The 21,844-nt window shown below is 47.9% G+C and overlaps 1 protein-coding gene across 2 annotated transcripts in view; it reads right to left on the reverse strand.

The window, feature by feature from the left end:
* Positions 1-20,618, reverse strand: part of RARRES1 (retinoic acid receptor responder 1) — a 35,773-nt gene extending 15,155 nt beyond the window's left edge. Inside the window, exons 1-2 of one of the 2 annotated variants that reach the window (XM_069083470.1) lie at positions 20,111-20,585; positions 55-117 (exon numbers count right to left, since the gene is read on the reverse strand). In XM_069083470.1, coding sequence (XP_068939571.1) covers positions 55-117; positions 20,111-20,380 — 333 coding nt within the window. In that variant the 5' untranslated portion in view covers positions 20,381-20,585. Of the gene's footprint in view, positions 1-54; positions 118-20,110 lie in introns of both variants that reach the window. The other variant, XM_069083472.1, reaches the window with a different exon arrangement.
* Positions 20,619-21,844: the final 1,226 nt, after the last annotated feature.

The raw sequence follows: 21,844 nt of genomic DNA on the forward strand, positions 1-21,844 counted from the left end.
TTTCCTGCCTGCGGCTTCCTGCTCGACACCCCCATCCCTGGGAATCCAACCTACCTCTGGCCTGTAGCTTTCTATAGTGAACTCCAGGTCAAATTTCTGTCCTTTCTTTGCATTGACCTGAAAGAGAGAAATGGAAATTTAGCTTAGTGGATGCAGGTCGCCTGCCATCCCAGCTACACATGAGCCCTCAGAGATTATCTCGGCACCCTGTGTCCTAAACTGCCTTACACTGAACTACTTTGAACATAGTTTTATTTATTTACTTTATAGTTATGCAGTATTTATTTAGACGGCCTGCTAGGTCATGCAGTGGCTAGAACACTGGGCCTGGAGTCAGGAAGACCCGAGTGCAAATCCATGCTCAGACACTTACTAGCTGCGTGACCCTGGGTGAGTCACTTAATGCTGTTTGCCTCAGTTTCTCCATCTGTAAAATGAGCTGGAGAAGGAAATGCAAACCCCTCCAGGATCTTTCCCAAGAAAACCTCCAATGGGGGCACGAAGAATCAGACACGACTAAAAATAACTGAACAACATTTATTTAGACATTTGCTTGTCTCCCTGGTTCAAACAGAGACTCCTTGCAAATCAGCATGTAGGAGGCAGAATGAATTTTTGCTGATTGGCTGATAGCAGTCACACCACTGAAGGCTCCCTCAGTGGCCTCCCTGGAGCTTGGGAAGGGGCCTGGGCCTGTTGTCCGGGATTCTGGCAGAGAACAAAGTGCCAGGTCCTGCCACCAGGGCATCTGCAGTGGGCATCACCACGTCAGCAGGCATCTGGGCCAGGTGTGGACAGCTTCATCAGAAGGCCCCCCAGGTGGTAGGAAGCTGTGAGTCTGGAAAACGGAGATGGGGCCAGGCAACAAAGCCCAGGCACTTGTTAAGGTGAATTATTCAGGGAAGCTGGAGATCACTTGAGATGGAATCTGCCTGTCTTCAGTTCTTTCTAAAGGCAGGTAGACCAACCAACCAATCAATCAATCAGTTGTCAAGCACTGATTTAGCTCATACTGTAAGCGGGCACTGAGTGCAGAAGTGCAAACCTTGAAACTTAAACACAATGTAATGGGGGGTGGGGGAGTGTGGGGTTAAAGGCGCTAGCAGCTGGGGAGATCAGGAAAGGCCTCATGGGAGCTGAGCCTGGCAGAACACTAGGAATTCAAGATAAGGAGGCATTGTGTTCCTGGCAGGGGCCACAGCCAAGGCAAAGGCCAAGGGATAGGAGATGGCATGTGTGTCGGGAGTAGCAGAGAGGCCAGTTTGACAATAGCTCGTACTCCCACAGACCTTTGGAGTCTCAAAGTGCTTTTCTCACCACAATTCAATTCTTGACCAGGCATCACAGTGCTTGCTACTGTGCTGGCACCAGCAAGGGACAAAGCGATCGTTCCTGCCCTCAAGGAGTGTCCACTCTACAAACACTTGACATAGGTAGTACAAGGCTAGCTAAGTGGCACAGGGTCTGGAGTTGGGAAGACCTGAGTTCAAATCTAGCCCCAGACACTTTACTAGCCGTGTGACCCTTTGCCCTGTTTGCCTCAGTTTCCCCATCTGCAAAATGAGTTGGAGAAGGAAATGGCAAAGTACTGGCATCACAAAGAGTCAGACATAACTGAAGAGAGCAGGACAGCAGGATGCTTTCTCTCATGTTACACTCTCTGTAATTGACAGTAGGATTCCTTCCAGACAAAACTCCCAAGTTTAAAAGGGTTCATTTTAGCCCCTCCCTGATTCACACCCGGCTTTTAGGGCCACGCCCCTACCCAGAGCTAGGCACACGTGGGGGTGCAGTACCCCAAGCCCCCAGGCTGCCAGCTGTGTTACTGATGAGAGACAGGAGCTGAGTCACACTCCCAGGGGATCTTTCTGTACTTGTCTTATTGGCTGATTCGATTTGCTTTTGTTAGAGATGTTCTCTTCAAGGCTCTTTTTTAGGTCCTTGGTTTGTTATCTGAGATGAGATTCTTTCATCTCCCACAAAGGCCCCCCCTTCCTTCTTCCTCCCTAAAATGACTCAGAGGTTCCTATCATTGTTTGACTAAACTCTTTAGAGATAAGTACTGTGCAGTCACGCTGTTCAGAGGATGGGAGATAGGAAACGGGCATCTTTTCTCCGCTCTGGACTCTGAAATCTCCACAGCAGAAATGCTCCAGGAGGGGCGGGTGAGGTCTATTCATGGCAGGTCTTTCTTTCCTTTGTAGGGTCCCCTATGAGAGAGTGGTGTATGGGCTTTTCAAGAAGCATTTACTAAATGCTATTTAATAAGTGTAGGTCAAACACCATGCAAGGCCCTCAGGATGCAGAGACAACCAGGGCAGAGTCTGCCCTCAGGAAGCTGTACCCACCAATGCTCACATAGGGGTCCATACTGCACTTGGGACCTCATTGGGATAGGGAATTCTCACTGAGGAAACTCCTTCTACCAATTCAGGGTGGCACCTTTCCTACGGTCTTAGAGAATGGCCTAAAGCTGAGAGAGGTCCAGTGACTGGCCCAGGGTCTCCCAACTAGCACAAGTCAGAGGCAAGACTTGAACCCAGACCTTCCTGGCTTTGAGGTGAGTTCTGGCCTCTATGCCAAGTAAAAGAGACAATGATTAAATTGGCAATCAATTGTCAGAGTGTTTTAGTAGGGGGAGAACATTGGGCTTGTAATTATCATCAGGACCAAATCTCAAAATGAATTGGAAAATAGTGGATTTTCATTGGGAGGTAGTTCAGTTCAACTGAACATTTATCAAGCATTTACAATATGCCGGAAAGACTGCGGGGCAGTGGGTAGAGTACTGGGCTTGAGGTTGGGAAGACCTGACTTTGAACCCCACCTCTGACTTGCTGTGTGACCCTGGGCAAATCACTCAACTTCTCTCTTCTGAAAAAGGAGGAAGTTTGGAGTTGATCCCTCTAAGATCCTCAGAATCTGGCCTTTTATTGGGGACTCTAAGCAGAGCCAAAATGGCCTTCAGGCTGTCTCTCTTCTCTTGGGGTCTCTTGGGTGATCACTTGTTGGGTAGAGTAGACTGAGAATTTGTGCTTAGATGGTGATGGTGACCAATGATGGTGATGGTGATGGTAATGGTGATGGTGGGGGTGGTGGTGATAGTGATGATGGTGGTGGTGGTGATGGTGGTGAAGGTGATAGTGGTGATAGTGTTGATGGTAATGATGATGATTGTGATGATGGTGATGGTGATGATGGTGATGATGATGGTGGTGGTGATGAAGATGGTGATGATGGTGATGGTGGTGATGGTGATGATGATGGTGGTGGTGATGATGGTGGTGATGATGGTGATGGTGATGATGACGGTGATGATGATGGTGGTGATGATGGTGATGGTGATGATGGTGATGGTGATGGTGGTGATGGTGAACTTATACTTCCATCTCATCTTCCACTGAGGTTCTCTTCTGAGGCCTCATCATGTCACGAAGACGACTCTGGGTCCTCAAAGGCCATCTCAACAGATTGTGAGACTTTGAGTATGGGTCCGGGGGTGGACTGTATGTCAGTTCCAAGGGCCAGTCTCACTGATTTCACAGATGCTTGCCATCTGGTAGGATGCAGGGAGAGGACTAGGCAGTCAGAGATACTTTTGAAGACCAAAAGGAACCTGGGCTCAAATCCTGGCTGTGTGACCATGGGTAAGTCATTGTACTTCTCTGGGACTCAGTTTCCTTATCTATAAAGTGAGGGGATTGGACTTGCAAGTATCTGAGATAGTATTTGAACTCAGGTCTCCAGCCCCAGCATTCTCTCCACTGTTCCACATAGCTACTTGGATCCCCCACACCCAGCATAATTCCTGAAACACAGTAGGCACTTAATAACTGCTTGTTGCTTGATTGACAAGTCATCAAGGCTGGTAGAAGGGATCTCCACACTGATGAGGTCCCAGATCTCCAAGTACTGATGAATAAGTGGTCAAAGCCCCAGGAGCTCTTTAAAAATGGGTCCTGAAAAAGGGGTTTGGGGATTGGAAGGAATGAAAGCACGGGGTGGTGAGGAAACTCCTTGGACCAGTAGAGATCAGCAGCTTTGCTCTGGGATAACCTAGAGCAAGGGGGGTCACTGCTTCCTCAGGGAGCCCAAGCCAGCTTAAAATGGAAAAGGTTTAACACTATAAATAAATATAAATTTTATACTATAAAATAGTATAAAAAATAACACTATAAATAAATAAATAAAAACACAGTAGAACAGAGATAAGATCACATTTTCAAAGGAAGTACAGCACTGTGGCCACAGGGATCCTTCTGTAGGGATCAGTGGCCCTGTTTCTGTTGAGGTTAGAGCCCAAGTGACTGGCCCAGGGTGCCACAGCCAGGACGGGTCTGGGGCACTCTCTCTTCTCATAAGGGAGACATTCTTTGGAGAGTCATTTCAACACTGGGTGTCATTCATCTTGTGCCTCTGTTCTCCTGACATTGTAAATGATGCGCTGCCATTAGCCCTAAGGTTAGTGCATGTTGACTTGATGGTCAACTTGGCCTTAAGCTTTCTACCCCAACCTGGAAGCTCCAAAGCCAGGCTCCCAAAAGTCTGGGAGCCCTAATTACCTGGAGGACAAGGACCCAGAAATGGCTTATGGCAGAGGAGGCAGCTCAGTGGAAATCTCATCTGTGAACTCTGAACCCACCAATGGCAAGTCTGAGAGGGCTTGATTATGGGATTCTGGGCAGAGGTGAACAAAGACCAGAGCCACTGGCATACAGCTCAAAGGGACCTCAGCGGCTATCCGGCCTAACCCCCTCTTTTACAGATGGGGAAACTGAGGCCAGGCTGAGAAACCTGCCCAAGATCACCTCCTCCCTCCCACCCCTTGCCCCACTCCCACAGACAGAGTTCTTTTTATTTTCTTTTTGGAGGGGGGAAGGCAGGGCAATTGGGGTTAAGTGTCTTGCCCAAGGTCACATGGCTTGTAAATATTAAGTGTCTGAGGTCAGATTTGAACTGAGGTCCTCCTGACTCCAGGGCCAGTGCTCTATTCACTGTACCACCTAACCACCTCCACAGAGTTCTTAAACCTTTTGTGACCCAGATCCTTGGGTAGTTAGTCTGGTGATGCCTATGGCCTCAAATGATTTGAAATGTGTAAAAATAACATATGTAAGATTACAGAGGAAAGCAATTACATTGAAATAGTTTCATATATATGTCCATACAAATACATACTTGGCATGTGTGGGTGTGTATCTCCAACTATCTCAACCAGCCAAGTCCATGGACCCTAAGTTAAGAATGCCTGTGGTAACTGAGCTTCTGCCCGCCAATTCTGTGTCTGTCTGCATTGTACCCTATGCCCAGGATGCCTCCTTCCTGGAATCCCTAGCTGCCTTCCAGGGTCAGTGCAGACCCCTCCTGATCCCTCTTCTACCCCATTAACTTTAGCATAGTTTTATTTTTACGTATTTTTGTCCATGTTACCCCTCAACAGAATGTAAGCTTTTTGAGGGCAGGGATTGTTTCATTTTTATATTTATATTATCAGCAATCAATTGATAAGCATTTATTCAGTGCCTACTACATACCAGGCCCTATGCTAAGCCCTGGGGATACAAAAAGAGGCCAAAGGCAGTCCCTGCCCTCAAGGCAGTTTAATGGAGAAGTTTACAATCTAATTATCAGCACATAGGGAGGTGCCAGTTCATGGTAAGTGCTTAATAAATATTTGTTGAATTGAATCAGGGCCATCACTGTTGCACTTGTGAGCTACACAAAGCATCAGTGCATTCTTTTCTTTCGTACCAGTTTTATTCTACCTCCCCCTGATCCCTCCTGCTGCCCAGTTTTATCATCTGGGAGACAGATGAGAATTCTTGACATCCTTTCTCTCTTAACTTTTATTATCATCAGGCTTTGTCAACAGCCAGGAGCAGAGAACCTTTGTTAGTCATATTTTCCAGCACTAGGCTCTTTTTTGTAAAGCACCAAGTCAAACAAAGGAAGGGCCTCCCGGAGCTTTCCAGCCCGCAGGAAGGAGTGAGGAGATGATATTTACAGAATTTGTTTTGAATTGGACACAAGTCAGAAAGTTGCCTGATCAGAAGGCACCAAATGGCATCTCTTCTGTGTCTTTGGTGAGTGGTTTTGGAGCGGTTTCACCACCCACTGGGTGAGCTGGGAGGCACTATCCCCTTGTCCAGCCCATACATCTCACCCTATTTTACAGAGGAGAAAACTGAGGTGAGTTGACTTGCCCAGCAATAAAGAGCCACAAAGCTATATGGTTCCTTTCATTGTTCTTCAGTCATGTCACACTCTTCGTGTCCCTGTGTGGGCCATTTCCTTCTCCAGCTCATTTTACAGATGAGGAAACCGAGGCAGACAGGGTTAAGTGACTTCCATAGGGTCCATTGGCCAAAACAGGGAGTGTGGGAGTAAAGTGGAGTCAGCCTTGAATGATGTAACCAGCAAGAGATATGGCCATCGCTCCTGCTTTCAGGGAGCTTCCGATCTTTTGTTGTAATTTAACTGTGTAATCAATTAGTTAACAAGCATTTATGAAATGCCTACTGTGTGCCCACTGTTTACCTAGTCAGTGGGCGTCCGGATGCAGTAAATGAAACGATTCTTCCTCATCTTTGCAGGAACCCAAAGGGTGGCCCAGCAGCTCCCCTGGATTCTAGCATCATCACTATACAAGTAATTCCAGGGTTGAGATTTTAAGCCCCAGTTTCTCTTCTGAGCTGCAATCTGGGGCCACCTGCATGCCCTGTAGGATCTCAGATTCATGTGTTCTAAGTAGCTTGTGATCCCACCAGAACCTTAGACTGCCTTTGGGATCCTTAGGTCTCCAAGGTAAGCCTTGGCTGCCATGTTCTATCCATCTCCACACCCAATGGCTTGGAGTGCTTGCCACTCCTCCTTCTCCAATCAAATGTAAGCTCTTTGAGGGCAGCTCCGGTCTTGCTTTGCTTGTATTTATAATGAGCCCTGAGGCAGAGTTCGGGGCACCAAGTTAGGGCTTAATAAATGCACCTGTGCTCTCTGTCTCCCATTTTTCTTTCAGACTTTCTCCTCTTCTAAACTTGGCTCTTCCTGTTGTAGACTGTACCATCATCTCAATCACTCTCTCCCCACTTTGGGGTCATCCTCGACTCTCCATCCTCAATCACACCCACACATCCAACCGCTGCCACATCTTGGAGTTCAACCTCCCAACAGCTCTCTCAATTGTGGCCGCCACCAACCCTACTTCACACCCACATCCCCTCTGGCCCTGACCATTGTAACAGCCTTCCTTCTGGCCTCCCTGCCTCCTGGCCTCGACTCTCCCTCCCCTTCAGGTCTTCCCCCAGTCAGTTGCCAAAGGGATTTTCCTAAAGCCTTATCATCCCTCCCCCCAACTCAATCCAGTCCAATGACTCTCCAGTGAATCCAGGAAAAAACCTATCAATGGTCTGTTTGGCTCTTAAAGCTCCTTTTTCTACTCCTTTTAATGACAGCTGGCATTTACATGCAGCTCTAAGGTTTGCAAAAGCACTTGACATATGTTAATTTATTTGATCCTCACAGAAATCAGGTAGGTGGCCCAGTGGATAGAGTCAGGAAGACCTGAGTTCAAATCCAGCCTCAGACACTTCCTAGCTGTGTGACTCTGGGCAAGTCCCTAACCCCTGTTTGCCTCAGTTTCCTCATCTGTAAAATGAGGGTAATCATGGCACCTACCTCCCACTGTTATTTTGAAAATCAGATGAGATAATGTTTGTAAGTGCTGAGCACAGTGCCTGGCAAATAGAAAGCACATAATAAATGATTATTGATCAGATTGGAGCAGGGAGAGACAGAAGCTGCCAGTCCAGTCAGAAAGCTGTTGTGTAATAGTCCAGTAAGTGGAAAGTGACAGGGGCTTGAAGAAGGCTGGTGGCTACAAGATTGGATGGGTAAGAGATGTATAGTGGAGGGGGGATTGATGAGGCTTGTGAATCATGATCAGATCTTAGAGTTCCCCTGGTCTGACCCCTTCAGTTTACAGACTGGAAACAGTTTGAATTTGAGAGTGAGAGCTACAGAAGGGTTAAGAACTCCTCTTCTCACTCCCAGCCCTATTCTAGATCGATGGAGGGAGTAGATGTGTCTTTCATCCCCGAGGGAAATATTCTGTGTATGGAGTAGACAATGAAAAACAAGGAAGTAGACATGGACAGAACCATGGCAGGGGACAAAGTTACAACCTGGGGAATTGATAAAGTATGAGGAATGTGGATATTCTGAGCATAATACTGACTGATTTCAAAAGTGGACTTTTAGTAAATTAATTTACCTGGTTAATCAGTGAGAACAATGAAAACCACCCACCACCAGCATCAAAATCAGTAAAAGAATGTCACTAGCTCAAGGACCCTAATGCCAGAGGACCTTCTGTTTTCTGTGGCAGGAGACCACTCAAATCATGCAGCCTTATGTAGTCTCATCTCCAGATGCATGAGGCTGCCTGAAGCTGATCTATTGAAAGGACACACTCATGCTCCAAAGCAAAATATTGCTTATCCTTGGACTCCATCCTGTCTCCCCTTGGTTGCTAAGGAGTGATTTCTTTAATCTGATTTTAGAACAAGCTCTATCTTCTTTAAAAATTCACATTAAAAAAAAAGACTTTCTATCCATGGCTGTGTCTTCAGCCTTTGTGTTTAGAAACCACAGCTACTGATCTCTTCCTATTAAAGGAAAGAGTGTTGGCTCCTAAAGTTGGTTTTGTGCAACTGGACCCATTTGGAGGAATTGGGTTTAAGATGATCTAAAGAAGCCATTCCCAATGGGTGATCTGAAGATACTTGAGACCTTTCCAGGTGATCCATGAGGTCCAAACTATCTTACATTAATACTAGGATGTTTTCATTTCTAATATGGTAAATATGGACAGATACAAAAATCCATATAATTTTGCGGAGAATCCTCAATAACTTAGTTGCAAGAGTCCTGAGACCAAAAAGTTTGCAAAGTGCTGATGTAAATAAGAAGTAAGTTTCTCCATTTCTTTTCTAAGTTTTGTGGCGCCCAGCCTGAACACTGGCCTGCCCAAGTCAGAGAGCTACGCAGGACAAGCTCCTCCCACACTCTGGGCCTGGTGGCTCCTGCAGGTCAGCCACTTTGGCCTGTGCTCATCCTAGCTCCAATTTCCTTTTCTCTAAAGCAATGAGAGCTGATATAATAGAAACCAAGTCTAGCTATGGAGGCTGCCCAGCTCCCACAGCAGAAGTTCCAGTATATGCACCTGACCAGATCCCTGGCTCTCATTTATCTCAAGCGCAAGGGGTGAACTTGACCATCCCAAAGCCTCACTGTGGTTGAGCTGCTTTCTCTGGGTCTTAGCTACTGAGCATAGGCATGGCCTTGAGTGCCAGGCTCTACTTGTCCAGGAAATCATTCCTGACCACCAAAACCAAACCAAACTGCAAGGATGAACCTAGTCCTTGTATCCAATGGGTGTCTTCAAATGTTATGGGGCCACGATTTGATTCTTCTTGGCCTCAGAAGTAGAACCAGGAGTATAAGATGTGATGGAAGACACACTGAATTAACTAACGCACCAGACAGAGTTGGAATCTTGGCCTTGCTTTTTGCCTCTCTTCTCTACCTAGGCCTGTAAATTTTAAAGATCTTCCCTGCCCCTACGCTAAAGTGCACCTGGAGCCTGGGGTGGGAGGCTTGTTTTTCAGTAGATACTTTTTGATTGGACAAGTGGGTCCAGAAGGTTGTTACATTCTCTTAGCCAGGAGAAGGCTATATAAGCCCTGATTTGAGGCTTTCCTTTGGGGCTCACTTTGAGAAGTGTTCTGTGATTTGACCAGATGAGACTTTGGAAAGCCGTTGTTGGAGCCCCCTGGCTTTGAAAAGCCCAGATGTTGATTTGGTAGGGATGTAATGGTTGGACAGTTTGGAAACCTGTCTACTTGATCTGTTTCTCTGTCTTGATAATTCTGTCTGTATACTCTGAAGTTCGGGGTGCTGACCTTTTCCCCCTGAACTAGGTAAACAATACATTGATTAAAGTAAGCTTGTTAACCCATTTTGAGTTGCTTTCCTTTATCAAAGCAGATGCAAGAACCTGTGTTGGAAGCCACCCTGGGGACGCTGGGGTGCTTGCTGCTACAAGGCCTCAGTTTCCCTCACTGTGGAATTGGGCTAAGCATTCTCTCTAGTTACTCCTAGCTCTAAAATCCTATAATAACAAGGTACAAAGGGAGAGATTTCAGCTCAGTGGAAGAGGGTAAAACTTCTTAAGGTGCAAAACTGTCTGGGGCAAGGGCCTGACGGATGGTAGTTTCCTATCACTGGGGGCCTGGCTGGCCACTTATCAGTTAGGCAGTGGATAAATTTTATTCATAGGTATATATGATTTTAGAACAAATCCCACTCATTCAGTAAATAAACCTTAATTGTGAAGTTTTTAAAAATGATCTTTTATTTTTATATCACCTCATTTCTGAGTATATCCCTCCCCTCTTTTCTATTCAGTGATCTATCCTTTTTCACAAAAAAATTTATACTGTGAAAAAAAGCAGGTCTTAAAACTGCCAAGTCTGACAATGTATACCACATGCCACACCCACGGCCCCCATTTCACTCCTTGATAGCATGTTCCTGTGCCAGAATTCTCCAAAACAGTTACAGGAATTCAAGATCAAAGACATCACCTAGTGGGTGACTCTGGAATAGCATCTCCTGCAATACCCCACCGCCCCCTCCATAGCCAGGCTCACAAAGCTGATCCAGCAGTCAGAGGGAGAAACAGAGGTTCTGAACGTCTTACCACATTATTGAGATGCCAAATTTCAGAGGAGAAAATATAACCAACTCTTAAGTACCACAAGAGAGATTCTTGCCATCAGTATTTTAGGGGGAAACACAGAGAGGAACCTTTCACTGGTGAGGTAGCATGACACAGGGCATTGAGCGCCATATTGGAACCAAGAAGATGGGTTCAAACCCCACGTCTTAATGATGACTGATGAGCACAGCACTGTCACCTGGGGATACTGGGAACCACTTCACAGAGGAGGTGGCACCTGACTGGGATCCCGAAGGGAGTCCATTTCAGAAACAGGAGTCTGCATGGGCAAAAATGCAATGAAAATATGGGGAAGAGGGGAGAAACTACAGCAGGTGAGGTGGTGTGGTGTGAGAGGATGCTGGAATCAGACTGTGGTGGCCACTCAGTGCCAAGAAAGGCAGCTTCCATGTCTGCGTGTATATGTATTATGTGTGTGTGTAGTTTATATGTACTTGTGTATGTAATGGCCAACAATCACCTCCTGGCCATCTCTGCCTCTTCTACACAGGAACCTTGGACCCTATCCTTAGAGCCATCCTGGTCTCCGACAGGGGACCTTTGCCTTAGGTTGCTTACCAGCAGTCACCACACCACTTGCAGGCTGCCTCCACTCCAGCCTTCACCCCTCTCTCCCCTTATGTGTTTTCTTGCCCTATTAGAATATAAGGGTCTTGAGGGCGGGAGCTGTCTTGCTTGCTTGGATTTGTATCCCTAGTATCAGTACATAATAGGTGTTTAATATATGTCCCTCCCTTCAATCTAAGGCTTTGAGATTTTATTTCATTTAATTCTTACACCAGCTCTGTGAAGAGAGCACAGTAGGAATTATTATGCCCAATCTAAGGATGAAAATACCAAGGCTCCAAAGGGTGATATGATTCCCCATGGTCACTTGGCTATTGAACATTAAATGCCAGACTCAACCCTGCTTTATTCTGACTCCCAAGTCTAGCCCTTAACCCATCATTCCAGCCTGCCAAGACATCTTTGGATTCTGGCTCATCGCCGCCCGATGTGGTCCTGCTGTCTTCCGGCTTCCTGTCATCTACAATTGTGATAAGCTTAGCAGCTATGCCTTTGTTCAGGCAGCTGGTAAACGAATATTGGGGAAAACTCAATTAACGAGTGTTGATTAGGTGCTTCCTCTGTTCTCTGTTTTTTTGAGGTTTCTAGGGTAGAAGAGAAGCATCTGACAAGGGCCCTGCTTAGTAAAGAAGGACCTTTGGAGGAGAGATTACACGAGTATTTGCCACTCTGTGACTTTCCACTACCCACTCTGGGGCCAGGATTCTGGCTCAAAAAATAAAGAGCAGTAAAATCGGGAAATGCCAAACAGCAGGGGAGTCGAGATGACATTTTACTTCAAAATGTCATGAAAAAGAACTGACGCCATCTCAATGAGTTTTTACCAGTTGCCTAGAGTTACTTATGGTTTCTATTAAGATCATCCATGGTGGAGTGTGTCCTTGAGAAAGCCCTAAGGATGAGCCTTCTTTGTGGGTGGTCTGCCCGCACAGGGAAGGCAGGAAAAGAGATCAGCCCTCGGGGCATGCCCATCCCATGCGGGGAAGTTCTCGTCTGTGGCACGACCTCAAGGTCATACCTGTCATGGCTCTTGTCCAGAGCCATAGGAGGTGATGTAGCAATCATCGGAATCCCAAGGCTGCAGTGGAGGAATGTCAGGGTTGGACGATTGACCCCACATTCTCAACGGTGGGCTAGATTGGGGTTATGGAGATGCTGCTGGAGAGACAGACCATACACAGGAGATGAGACTAGGAGAGAGGGTCAGCTCGTGATTCACATCACAAGCTTTGCAAAGTAGTTAATTGCCCTAAACCAGCACAGATGACATAATAAATCATCAAAGCAGGCAGGCCCACACGATCACCCCTAAACTCAGGGCTTGAAGGAAACTTTTAATAACGCCCCCCCAAGTGGCCTCTGGAGCTACAAGTGCTTGCCATCATTCTGTGTCGTGTTGCTGTGTAAGGATAGTGGGGCACACTTCCTCACGTGGTAAAATGTTTTCTGTTCTAGAAAGATTGAGCTGCAAAGGCCAGTTCCTAAAGCTGTTTCTTGTTAGATCATCTGCATCTGGTTAGCTTCGTTGGTTAAAGAATGGCCTAAGGAGGCCAAGGTCACTTGAAGGTTGTCCATCTCCTGGAGCTCTCCTTGGTGAAACGAAGAGAACGCTGGCTTTAAATTTCAGCTCTGCTCCTTATTACTAGTCTGACTTTGGCCAGGGCATTATCACCAGTGGGCCTCAGTTTCCTCATCTGTAAAATGAGGGGGATGACCTCTTTGCACTTCTAAATCCTGTCCCCTATGATTTGGATAGACAACTGGACCTGGTGTGAGGAAGACCCGAACTGAAGCCTTTGCACTTTCTGGCTAGGAGATGAAGATCATTTAATGGGGGAATCATTGAAGTTCTCAGAGCCCCAGTTTTTTCATTTGGTAAAATTGGGCTAAAATCCCTACTTCCTATGGCTGTAGTGAGATGCAAAGGAGACAAGGTACATAAAATGCTTGAAAGCTTTCTAAAAATGTCAGTCGTTGGCATCATCAATGACAAAATCCCCAGCTTTGGATGGCCGGTCACAGGGAAGATGGGTGGGGTGGAGAGGGTGCAGGAGCACAGATTCATCCCTGCTAGGGCAGCTCAGGCTGCTTTGGCCTTCTTTCTCCTTCACAGTTGTTTGGATTTATTTGCATTTATGCAGAAGACTGGAACACAGTGATATTCACTATTGAAGACCGTCAGGCAGCCCTAGAGTCGGGGTTCCTTGCTTTGGGGGTGCTGTGTACATGTGTGCTGACTTTCCTGGTCAGTCAGTACGCATTTTTTCTTTGTTGTTCAGTCATTTTCAGTCGTGTGCGACTCTCCCTGACCCCATTTGGGGTTTTCCTGGCAGAGCGATAAAGTGGTTGGTCATTTCCTTCTCTGGGAGGCATCATTTTTCCATAAGATCAATTTATAGTTATTTGGGTATTTGTATTAGTACTTCCATTAAATTGTGACCTCCATGAGAGAAGGACCCTTCTATTTTTGTCAACTTCCTACCCTTAACAGCAAGCATAGAGCTGTATGTATAGTAAGTACTTTATAGGTACATATTTGAGTTGAACTTTAGCTAGCTACCTTTGTTCAGTCATTTTTAGTCACGTCTAATACTTTGTGATCCCATTTGGGATTTTCTTGGCAAAGTTTGCCATTTTCTTCTCCAGCTCATTTTACAGATGAGGAAATCGAGGCAAACAGGGTGACTTGCCCAGGGTCACACAGCTAGTAAGTGTCTGATGCCAGATTTCAACTCAGGAAGATGAATCTTCTACTCCAGGCCTGGTACTCTAACCGCCGTGCCACCTAGCTGCCCAGTAAGCATGTTGTGAGCCCCTACTGTGCGCCAGGAGCTGTGCTAAGTGCTGAGGAAACACAGAAGGGCTCTGTGTGTCAGTGCCCCTTTCTCTGCATATAGATGTGCGTGCACACGTGCAATACATACATGTACGTGCACGGCACAAACGCACACATACATATGTACACATATTTTTTTCAGTCTATCCAGACATCACTGAGAAGTCACACCCATGTTAGTCAGACTTTGCCTCCTCCTTAAGAAGTATGGATTAAGAAAGGATTAGCATAGCATAGCAGAAAGCTCACTGGATTCGTATCTGGGTTCAGATTGTCCCTTTGTTACCTGGTGACCTTGGGCACCTCTCTGGCCTTCCAATACCTCTGAGGTCCCTGCTCTTAAGCTATGATCCTACAGACCTATTGCTGTTTTTTCCCACTAGAGGCCACTAGTGTTTCCAGAAAAATTGGAGCCGGATTACTTAAGATGCCGTGGAGAGAAGTTCACCTGCTCCTCGTCCCCTGGCTTTACAGGTGAGGGAACTGAGGCCCAGAGAGATGTGGTAAGAGCAGCTTATATGTCCATTTTACAGATGGGAAAAGAGAAAAGTTAACCAGGTTCTACACTTCCCTGTTCTACTGGGGCACCACCATCCCACCAGACCCCCCCAGTCTCACCTCAGTGTCACCCCAAAGAACAAATCTATTGTCAGATCCTGCTGCTTCTACCTGCACAACATTTGGCATCCGTGCCCCCCCCCCACTCACACAGCTGTGGCCCTACTTCACCTCCCATCTCACCTGGACCACTGACATAGCCTTGCCTTCCCCCAAGTTTCTGCTCCTCCCCGCCCATCCTCTGCACAGGTTCTCAGGGGGTTTTCCTAAAGCACCATCTGACAAGGCCATTCCCCAGTCCTCAACACAAATAAACTCCAAAAGCTTCTTGGCGCTTCTAGGATCAAACCTAGACATCTCTAGTTGGTATCTAAAGTACTACCCTCCCTAATTCTTTTCTGCTTTTCCAGTCTTCTCACATCTTCCTCCGCCCCCTGCACTCAAGTATCCAGCTGCCCTCATCACCCAAGCCATGCTACCTTCCGTCTCAGGGTCCTGACACTGGCTGGATCCCAGGCCTGAAACGAACTCCCTTCTCCCAGTGCCAGTCAAGCTTCCTTCACCCCTCAGCCCAATTCCCGCCTTCTTGAAGAGCCCTTTCCCTGTCCCCTCAGCTCCCACTGATCCCATACACCTCTCCTATGTACCTTCTTATTTACACAGTCTATCCATCCTCCCCTCCTTGGGAGCTCCCTGAGATGGGGGCTAGCTTTTGACTTTCTTTGCACACCTAGCACTTAATGAGCGCGTAATGAATGCCTGCTGACTGACTCTTGTGCCTTTTAGGAAGGGCCAGCCAGTGGTACTCACATTTACTCCAAAGGAACGCCCCCCTGCTTTGCCATGAATCTAGGCAGCCACCACCCAAAAGGAAAGCACGTAGAACCTGGGCACTCCAGTTCAAAAACATTGTTGGTTAGTACCAAGAAAACCACAGGACCAAGCTTCCTTTAATGCCCAGCACATACGGTAGTAGTTGCTTAATATATGTTTAGTGAATGGATGGTAGGAGCATGGAATGGTAAGAGACAGGAATGGGCCATTGGCCATGAAGTAGAAGGAGTGTCAGGCAACCTGGGTTCCTTCTCACCGATTCCCCGAGAGCCTTCTGTCACCAGAGACTCCTGCCAGCCCGTCTACTGGACTTGGTTCCCTTGATCATTTTGAGGGTAATGCAGGTGCTTCTCCAAAGAGAATAAGAATGGTCTGACCACACCCAGTGGCTGGTATTCTCTCTGCTGTCAAGTTCCCCTGGCCTCCTCATGCCTGCTTCTTTCCTTAAATGAAAAAACGATGAAATGCTTTGAACGTGATGTGATAGTTCACTTATCAGAGATAGGTTACAGCAACTTAGTTCTCTGTGGGGAGAGAAAATCCTATTTTCCTCCCTGGGTGTTTCAGGGGCACTTTGATCTCCTTTGTGGGAGTCAGAAAGTGGTGTTATTTTGTTATCTTTCAAAGAGAGATAGCTGGCATGGCACATCGTGTAGAAGGCCATGCTCATTGTCAGGGAATGCTCAGTTCTTGTCCTGCCTTGCACCCAAACAGGCAGAATGACCCTGGGCAAGTCAGTCAATCTCTCATTGCCCCCAGGCAGCTCTCTGATTGGAAGTGATAGAGTTGTTTCTGTAGCTTGTTAGAGGACTGATGACATAAGAAGGGTGATGTCTTGACTTGCAAGTGAATTAGATTTAATTGAGGCAGGACTGTGCAAAGTCCCCAGTCTCAGTCTATCCTTCTGAATCAGAGGAATCCAGTGGCAGGACATAAGTCAGGAGGACTGGCGATGACCCCCGATGCAGTGGGAGACCTTGGCTGTTTAAGTTCAGGTCTTTCCCAGGTCTCAGTTAGTCTGAGGTCATGTCTATGGGGAGAGTTTCCACCATGGACCTTCCTCACATTCATGAAATCAGTAGTGTGGACCCTGGGAACTGTTCAGAGGAATAGCATAATGACCTTCATCCAAGTCTCTGTCCCTCTGCTTAGTTCCTGTGCAGGCAGTACCAAGCTTTCTTCAGTTACTCCCTTGTCTTTGCAGGGCATGGAAATGACTGACCCTGGGCTCTCAAAGAGTAGGCCAAGGGAGCATAAGCTCTGTTGGGTCCTCCCAAGCTGGACAGCTTCAGAGGATGAGTCCAGTGATGGGAGGGCCAACCTAGCTAAGTCTGGAAAAGCTGACCAAGGGGTCCTGGACACATCAACTGAAGAAACTGAGTCATGGAGGGGTTGTATCAGCAGAGGGGGCATCTAATCTGATGAAATCATGGCTCCTATGATATACTGAGGTGATATAATACAATATACCATATGACATAACAGGATAGAATACAATGCAATAAATATCACATGGGATAGAATAGCTCAGAATTCTCTTAGCACTTTGAAAGGTACAAAGCTTCTGTACTCAAATCAACCCTGTGAAGTAGGTAGTGGATCTAGGTGGAAAAAGAATTCAGAGTAATAGCCTTGAACCAAGGAAAACCTGAGTTCAAATTCTGACTTGGACACTTCCTAGCTGTGTGACCTTGGGCAGGTTATTTACCCTCAGCCTTGGTTTCTTTTTTTGTAAAACGGGCTTTATAACAACACCAACCTCACAGGATTTTTGTGAGGAGCAAATGTGGAAACATAAGGGCTTTACAAGCCTTAAATTGCTTCCTCTCTACTGTGACTGTAGAGTCCTGAGCCTGCTCCCCAAGGGCTTCCCAGTTTTGACAGGAAGTCACAAAATTTAAGTGACTCACCCAAGGTCACCAAGCTATTAGGTGTCTGAGGCTGGATTTGAACTTAGGTTTTCCTGAATCCAAGTCCAATGTGCTCCCTCACTACTGAGTCAAACAGGATCAAGTGACTTGTCTAGAATCACACAGCTAAAGTCTGAGGCTGGATTTGAACTCAGGAAGATGCTGATTTCAAGCCTAGTCCTCTCTGTCCACTGCACCACCTAGCTGCCAGAGGACACGAAAGATATTCAGATGTAAGCTACTCAGAGGTCCTATAAGAAGAAAGAAAGGCTTGTTTGCTATATGTTTAAGGTAAATTCGGTATACATCAGCAATGTTTCTAAAAGTCATGATATGATCTTTGTAATCTTTGCCCTTAATGATTAATTTTTCTTTTCTGGACTCAATGTGGGATTCCATTGGCATAGGGAGCTCCCAGTGAGGAAATTCTGGCCAGCAAATCAAGTTTTTTTCAATTTACAGTTTTTCAATTTACAATTGAAGAGAGTTTCTTGGGGTTGTACAGAGGTAAGTGACTTGGCCAGGGTCACCCAGCCAGCACGTGTCAGGGACAGGACTGGAACCCAGGTCTTTCTGACTCCAAGGCCAGTTCTCTATCAATTCCATTCCACTGCCTCACATTTACAAGTCACTTTAAGGCTGTGCCAATGCCTGGTGCTTAGAGTATTTAAGGTTTTAAAGTACTTTTAACTAAGTGCAATACTCCTATGTAGTATAAAGGACAAGAATCATCATTCCCATTTTATGGATGAGGAAATAGAGGCTCACAGTCATACTGTTAGGGTGGTCTCATTGAATAGAGGGGGTGGGGTGAAAACTCAACCCCTTCAGTGCATCCTGTTTGGAAGCTGCCTTTTTCCCCCAACACAGTCGCAAATCAATCAGTCAATCTACAAGCATTTATTAAGGACCTACTCTGGGTCAGGGTCGGGACTAGAAGGAAACAATGAAACAGTATCTGTTCTGAAGCTTACATTGAACAGAGACATCCCTGGTGCTCTGAGATAAAAAGAAGCTACAAATTTGTCAGGATTACACATTGTAACTTTAAATCTAGGGTCAGCCTTAGTCAAGAAAACTTTGCCTTCCATCCAAACAATCCTAGCAGATTAAAGCAGGGGATACTTTTAGGAAGGGCGAGGACAGTTCCAAGTGAAATGTAAATAACACCATGTCTAAACATGTTTTCTCTGTGTCAAGACCTGGAATTAATAAGGGTGGGGAGAAGGCGAGACTAGCCCAGATGAGGTCCCGGATGTGAACTGGGCAGGACCACAGGGGACCTTTGACTGACATCCTACTGACCTTCCAGCTCTAGACCAGCTTCCCCAAGTTTAGGTAGGAGCTCCCTCATTTCACTACTCATAGGGTGCAAGGCTAGGGTGGCAGCAGGGAGGGCATCTAGTTCAGCTTGATTTGACTGCTCATGAGATCCCAGGAAGTGGGCAAGAAAAAACCTTAGGATAGTGAGAATTTATAGTCTTTCCATACATCATCTCATTTGATCGGCACAGCACATCATCACAACCTGGGGGTGTAGGTGCTGTTATTATCCCCATTTTACAGATCACCCAGCCACCAGTGTCTGTCCAAAGTCCTGGATCTGAATCCAGCCTCAGGATGCTTTTCTGAGATCCCCTATTTACAATCAGCCCCATCAGCCTGAGAAAACTGAAACTTAAGACTTGTGGACTGAGACAGTAGGTGCTGAATAAAAGCTTGCTAGTTTCCTTCTTTGTTCTCTCTCCCTCTCTTTCTCTCTCTCTCTCTCTCCTGATTGATTGCAGATTGAGGTCGCTTGGCAGATCAGAATTCTGAGCGACCCCGTGACCCGGACCCTCTCATCTAATCTACCTCACTCCCCTCCCAGCTACCAATACCAACGTGGCCGGCTTTTTAAACTCGAGCCGCTAAGGCACTTGCCCGACGGGCGCCGGTGCCAGGCTCCGGGGGCTGCCTCAGGCACGTGGGTTTCGGGAGCCCAGCCCGAGCTTTAAGCAGGGGCCATGGCGGGCTTTTGACTCGTGACCAAGCGGACTTTCGAGCCCTGATGCCCGCAATGTTTAGAACTCAGTAACAGCCAGCTTTACAACGCTGGAACAGAGAACTTGAGAACACTTTAGTCAGGAGGTTTAGAACTCGGACAGCGGGCGGTAGAGTGTGACAGGTAACTTCGGGATTACCCAGAGACACAGGGACAGGTAGCTTTAGGATCGTGCCATGAGGACGTCTAGAACGCTGAAGCTGGGGGCAGGTGAGACGGCTAACTCTGGGGTGCTGATGAGGACGTTGGGTCAGGTCATTTGAGGATTAGGGTACAAGGAGGTTTGGGACATTGAGACTGGTAGCTATAGAATTGTGCGGTCAGAAGGCTTAGAACGTGGAGACAGTGTGCAGTGTCAGGACAGGTAAGCTGAGGCAGTTTAGACTGGGAAACAAGCTTGGAAGGAGGCTTAAAGCTCGGATTCAGAGGGGTGCAGACGCGGGATGCCGGGCGTTCTGCGGCACGTTCCTGAAAGGCTGGAGGAGACCCCTGGGGGGTCCCGGGCTCCAAGGGTCGCCCTCCTAGCCCGCCGCCCACTGGCCCCGGGTCCCGGGCGCACTCACCCAGGCGGTGCCGCTGAGCACTTGTTTCAGGGTTCGAAAGGTGCTGGGCGAGGCGGCGCGGTAGTTGAAGTAATGTAGGGCAGCCCGAGCGGCCTGCTGGAACATGGGGCTGGAGGGTGCCACGTCCAGCCGCCGCCACAGCTGCTGGCGCTCGGGATCGAGCGTTTGCCAGAGGCCGGAGATGGCTTGCGCTACGGCGGGCAGCAGCACCACGAGCAACACCGCCGTCGGACAGGCCCAGACGGGCAGCCGCTGCTGGCGAGCGAGCATGGCAGCAGGGGGCGGGTGGGGGCCTACGGGGACGGAGGCAGCCTCAGTGACCACAGACCAAGGACCCACCGCTCTGAGCCGGGCGCCGTCCAGCGCGGTCACAAATAGGGGCTCGTGGCCCCTCCCCTCCTCCCCCGGGGCTGGGACGGCCTCCAGCTCCCTCCCGAAGACTCCGGGACTCCCTTTCCGGCCAATCCCCGGCCTTCGCCGCTTCTCCTGGGCTCGGTCCTCCCTCCCCTCCCTTCCTTGGCGCGTCCACCCCTCCTTTTTCTGCCTCCTCTCGGCACTCCCGCGCCTAGGTCCCGCGGAGCTAACCACCAGCTCACCCGCCTTCCCTCCTCTTTCCTCCCCCCCGCCTCGCCTCTGGCTCCAGCTTCCTTGGCTCGGCTCAGTGCCGGGAAGGAACGGCGCCTCCCGGGCGCTGGGGGCCGGAGGCTCTGCCACGGCTTCTGGTGGGAACGACCAAGGGCCGGCCGGTCGGGCGCCCCTGGGTGCTCGTGGCTGCCACGGAGTCCCTACTGAGCGGCTCTTACCCTGGAGCCGGGACTGGCCACCGTGGCACTGACTTTGCCTCCCCCCCCCCCCCCAACCTGCACCGGGGGATCACCTTTCTGTCCCATTTGCAACTCCCTTCACTACCAAGACGAAGCCACAGACCCTAGTTGGAAAAAGCCTTGGAGCCTTGCGGAGGTTCTAAGGTGAGGGAGAAGGCTCCTTTTTTAAAGTCTAAAGAATCGTAGCACTTTGGAGCCGACAGGGAAAATAGATGCAATCCCGTCTGACCCCGTCATTTTGCAGATTAGGAAACTGAGGCCCAGAGAATGTGGAGGAAGTCAGGAAAACCGCCACGGGAGAAGAGGAAGATTTTCCAGGAGGGTGTCCTGAGGTAGCGATCCCCTGACTCAAGCGGCCGCTTAACTTTCTTCTCACTTCTTTAATCTGCTTTCTGGCTTCTCGCCCCATCCCTTGGTGGGAGCTGCCTTCTGCAAAGTCACCGAGCGAGAGAGCGCTCTCTTTCCTTCTAACTCACGACCTTTCTCTTTTCTCATTTTTCTGGCTCTTTCTGCACCTTTGACACAGTTACCATTCCCTCCTTCTGGATACGATCGTCTCTCTTGGTTGATCGAAGACGCTACGATTCTTTAGACCTTAGACAGGGTGTCTTCGGACAGGCCTTAGATCCTTCGAGAGCCTCGGAGGCTCATCCCTCCCGGGATTTCTCGACCATCACCAGTGTGCAGACGACTCCCCAAATCACATCTCCCGCTCTAAACCTACCTACCTTATTTCTGTCTAAGATATCACCACCCAGGTTCACCACCTTGGAGTTAAGTGAGTGGCTTGCCTTTAACTTCCAGGGTTCCTACAAAGTAGACAAGAAAAGCTAACGATGCAGCGTTTTTGACACGAGAAACAATTAGCTCTCAAATCACTTTTTAAAGATAAATTCAGTTGAGGGTGAGG

This window comes from Petaurus breviceps, unplaced genomic scaffold (genome assembly GCF_028583685.1).
Source record: "Petaurus breviceps papuanus isolate PSGF00001 unplaced genomic scaffold, PetGlider_PUasm1.0 173, whole genome shotgun sequence".
Lineage (NCBI taxonomy): Eukaryota > Metazoa > Chordata > Mammalia > Diprotodontia > Petauridae > Petaurus > Petaurus breviceps.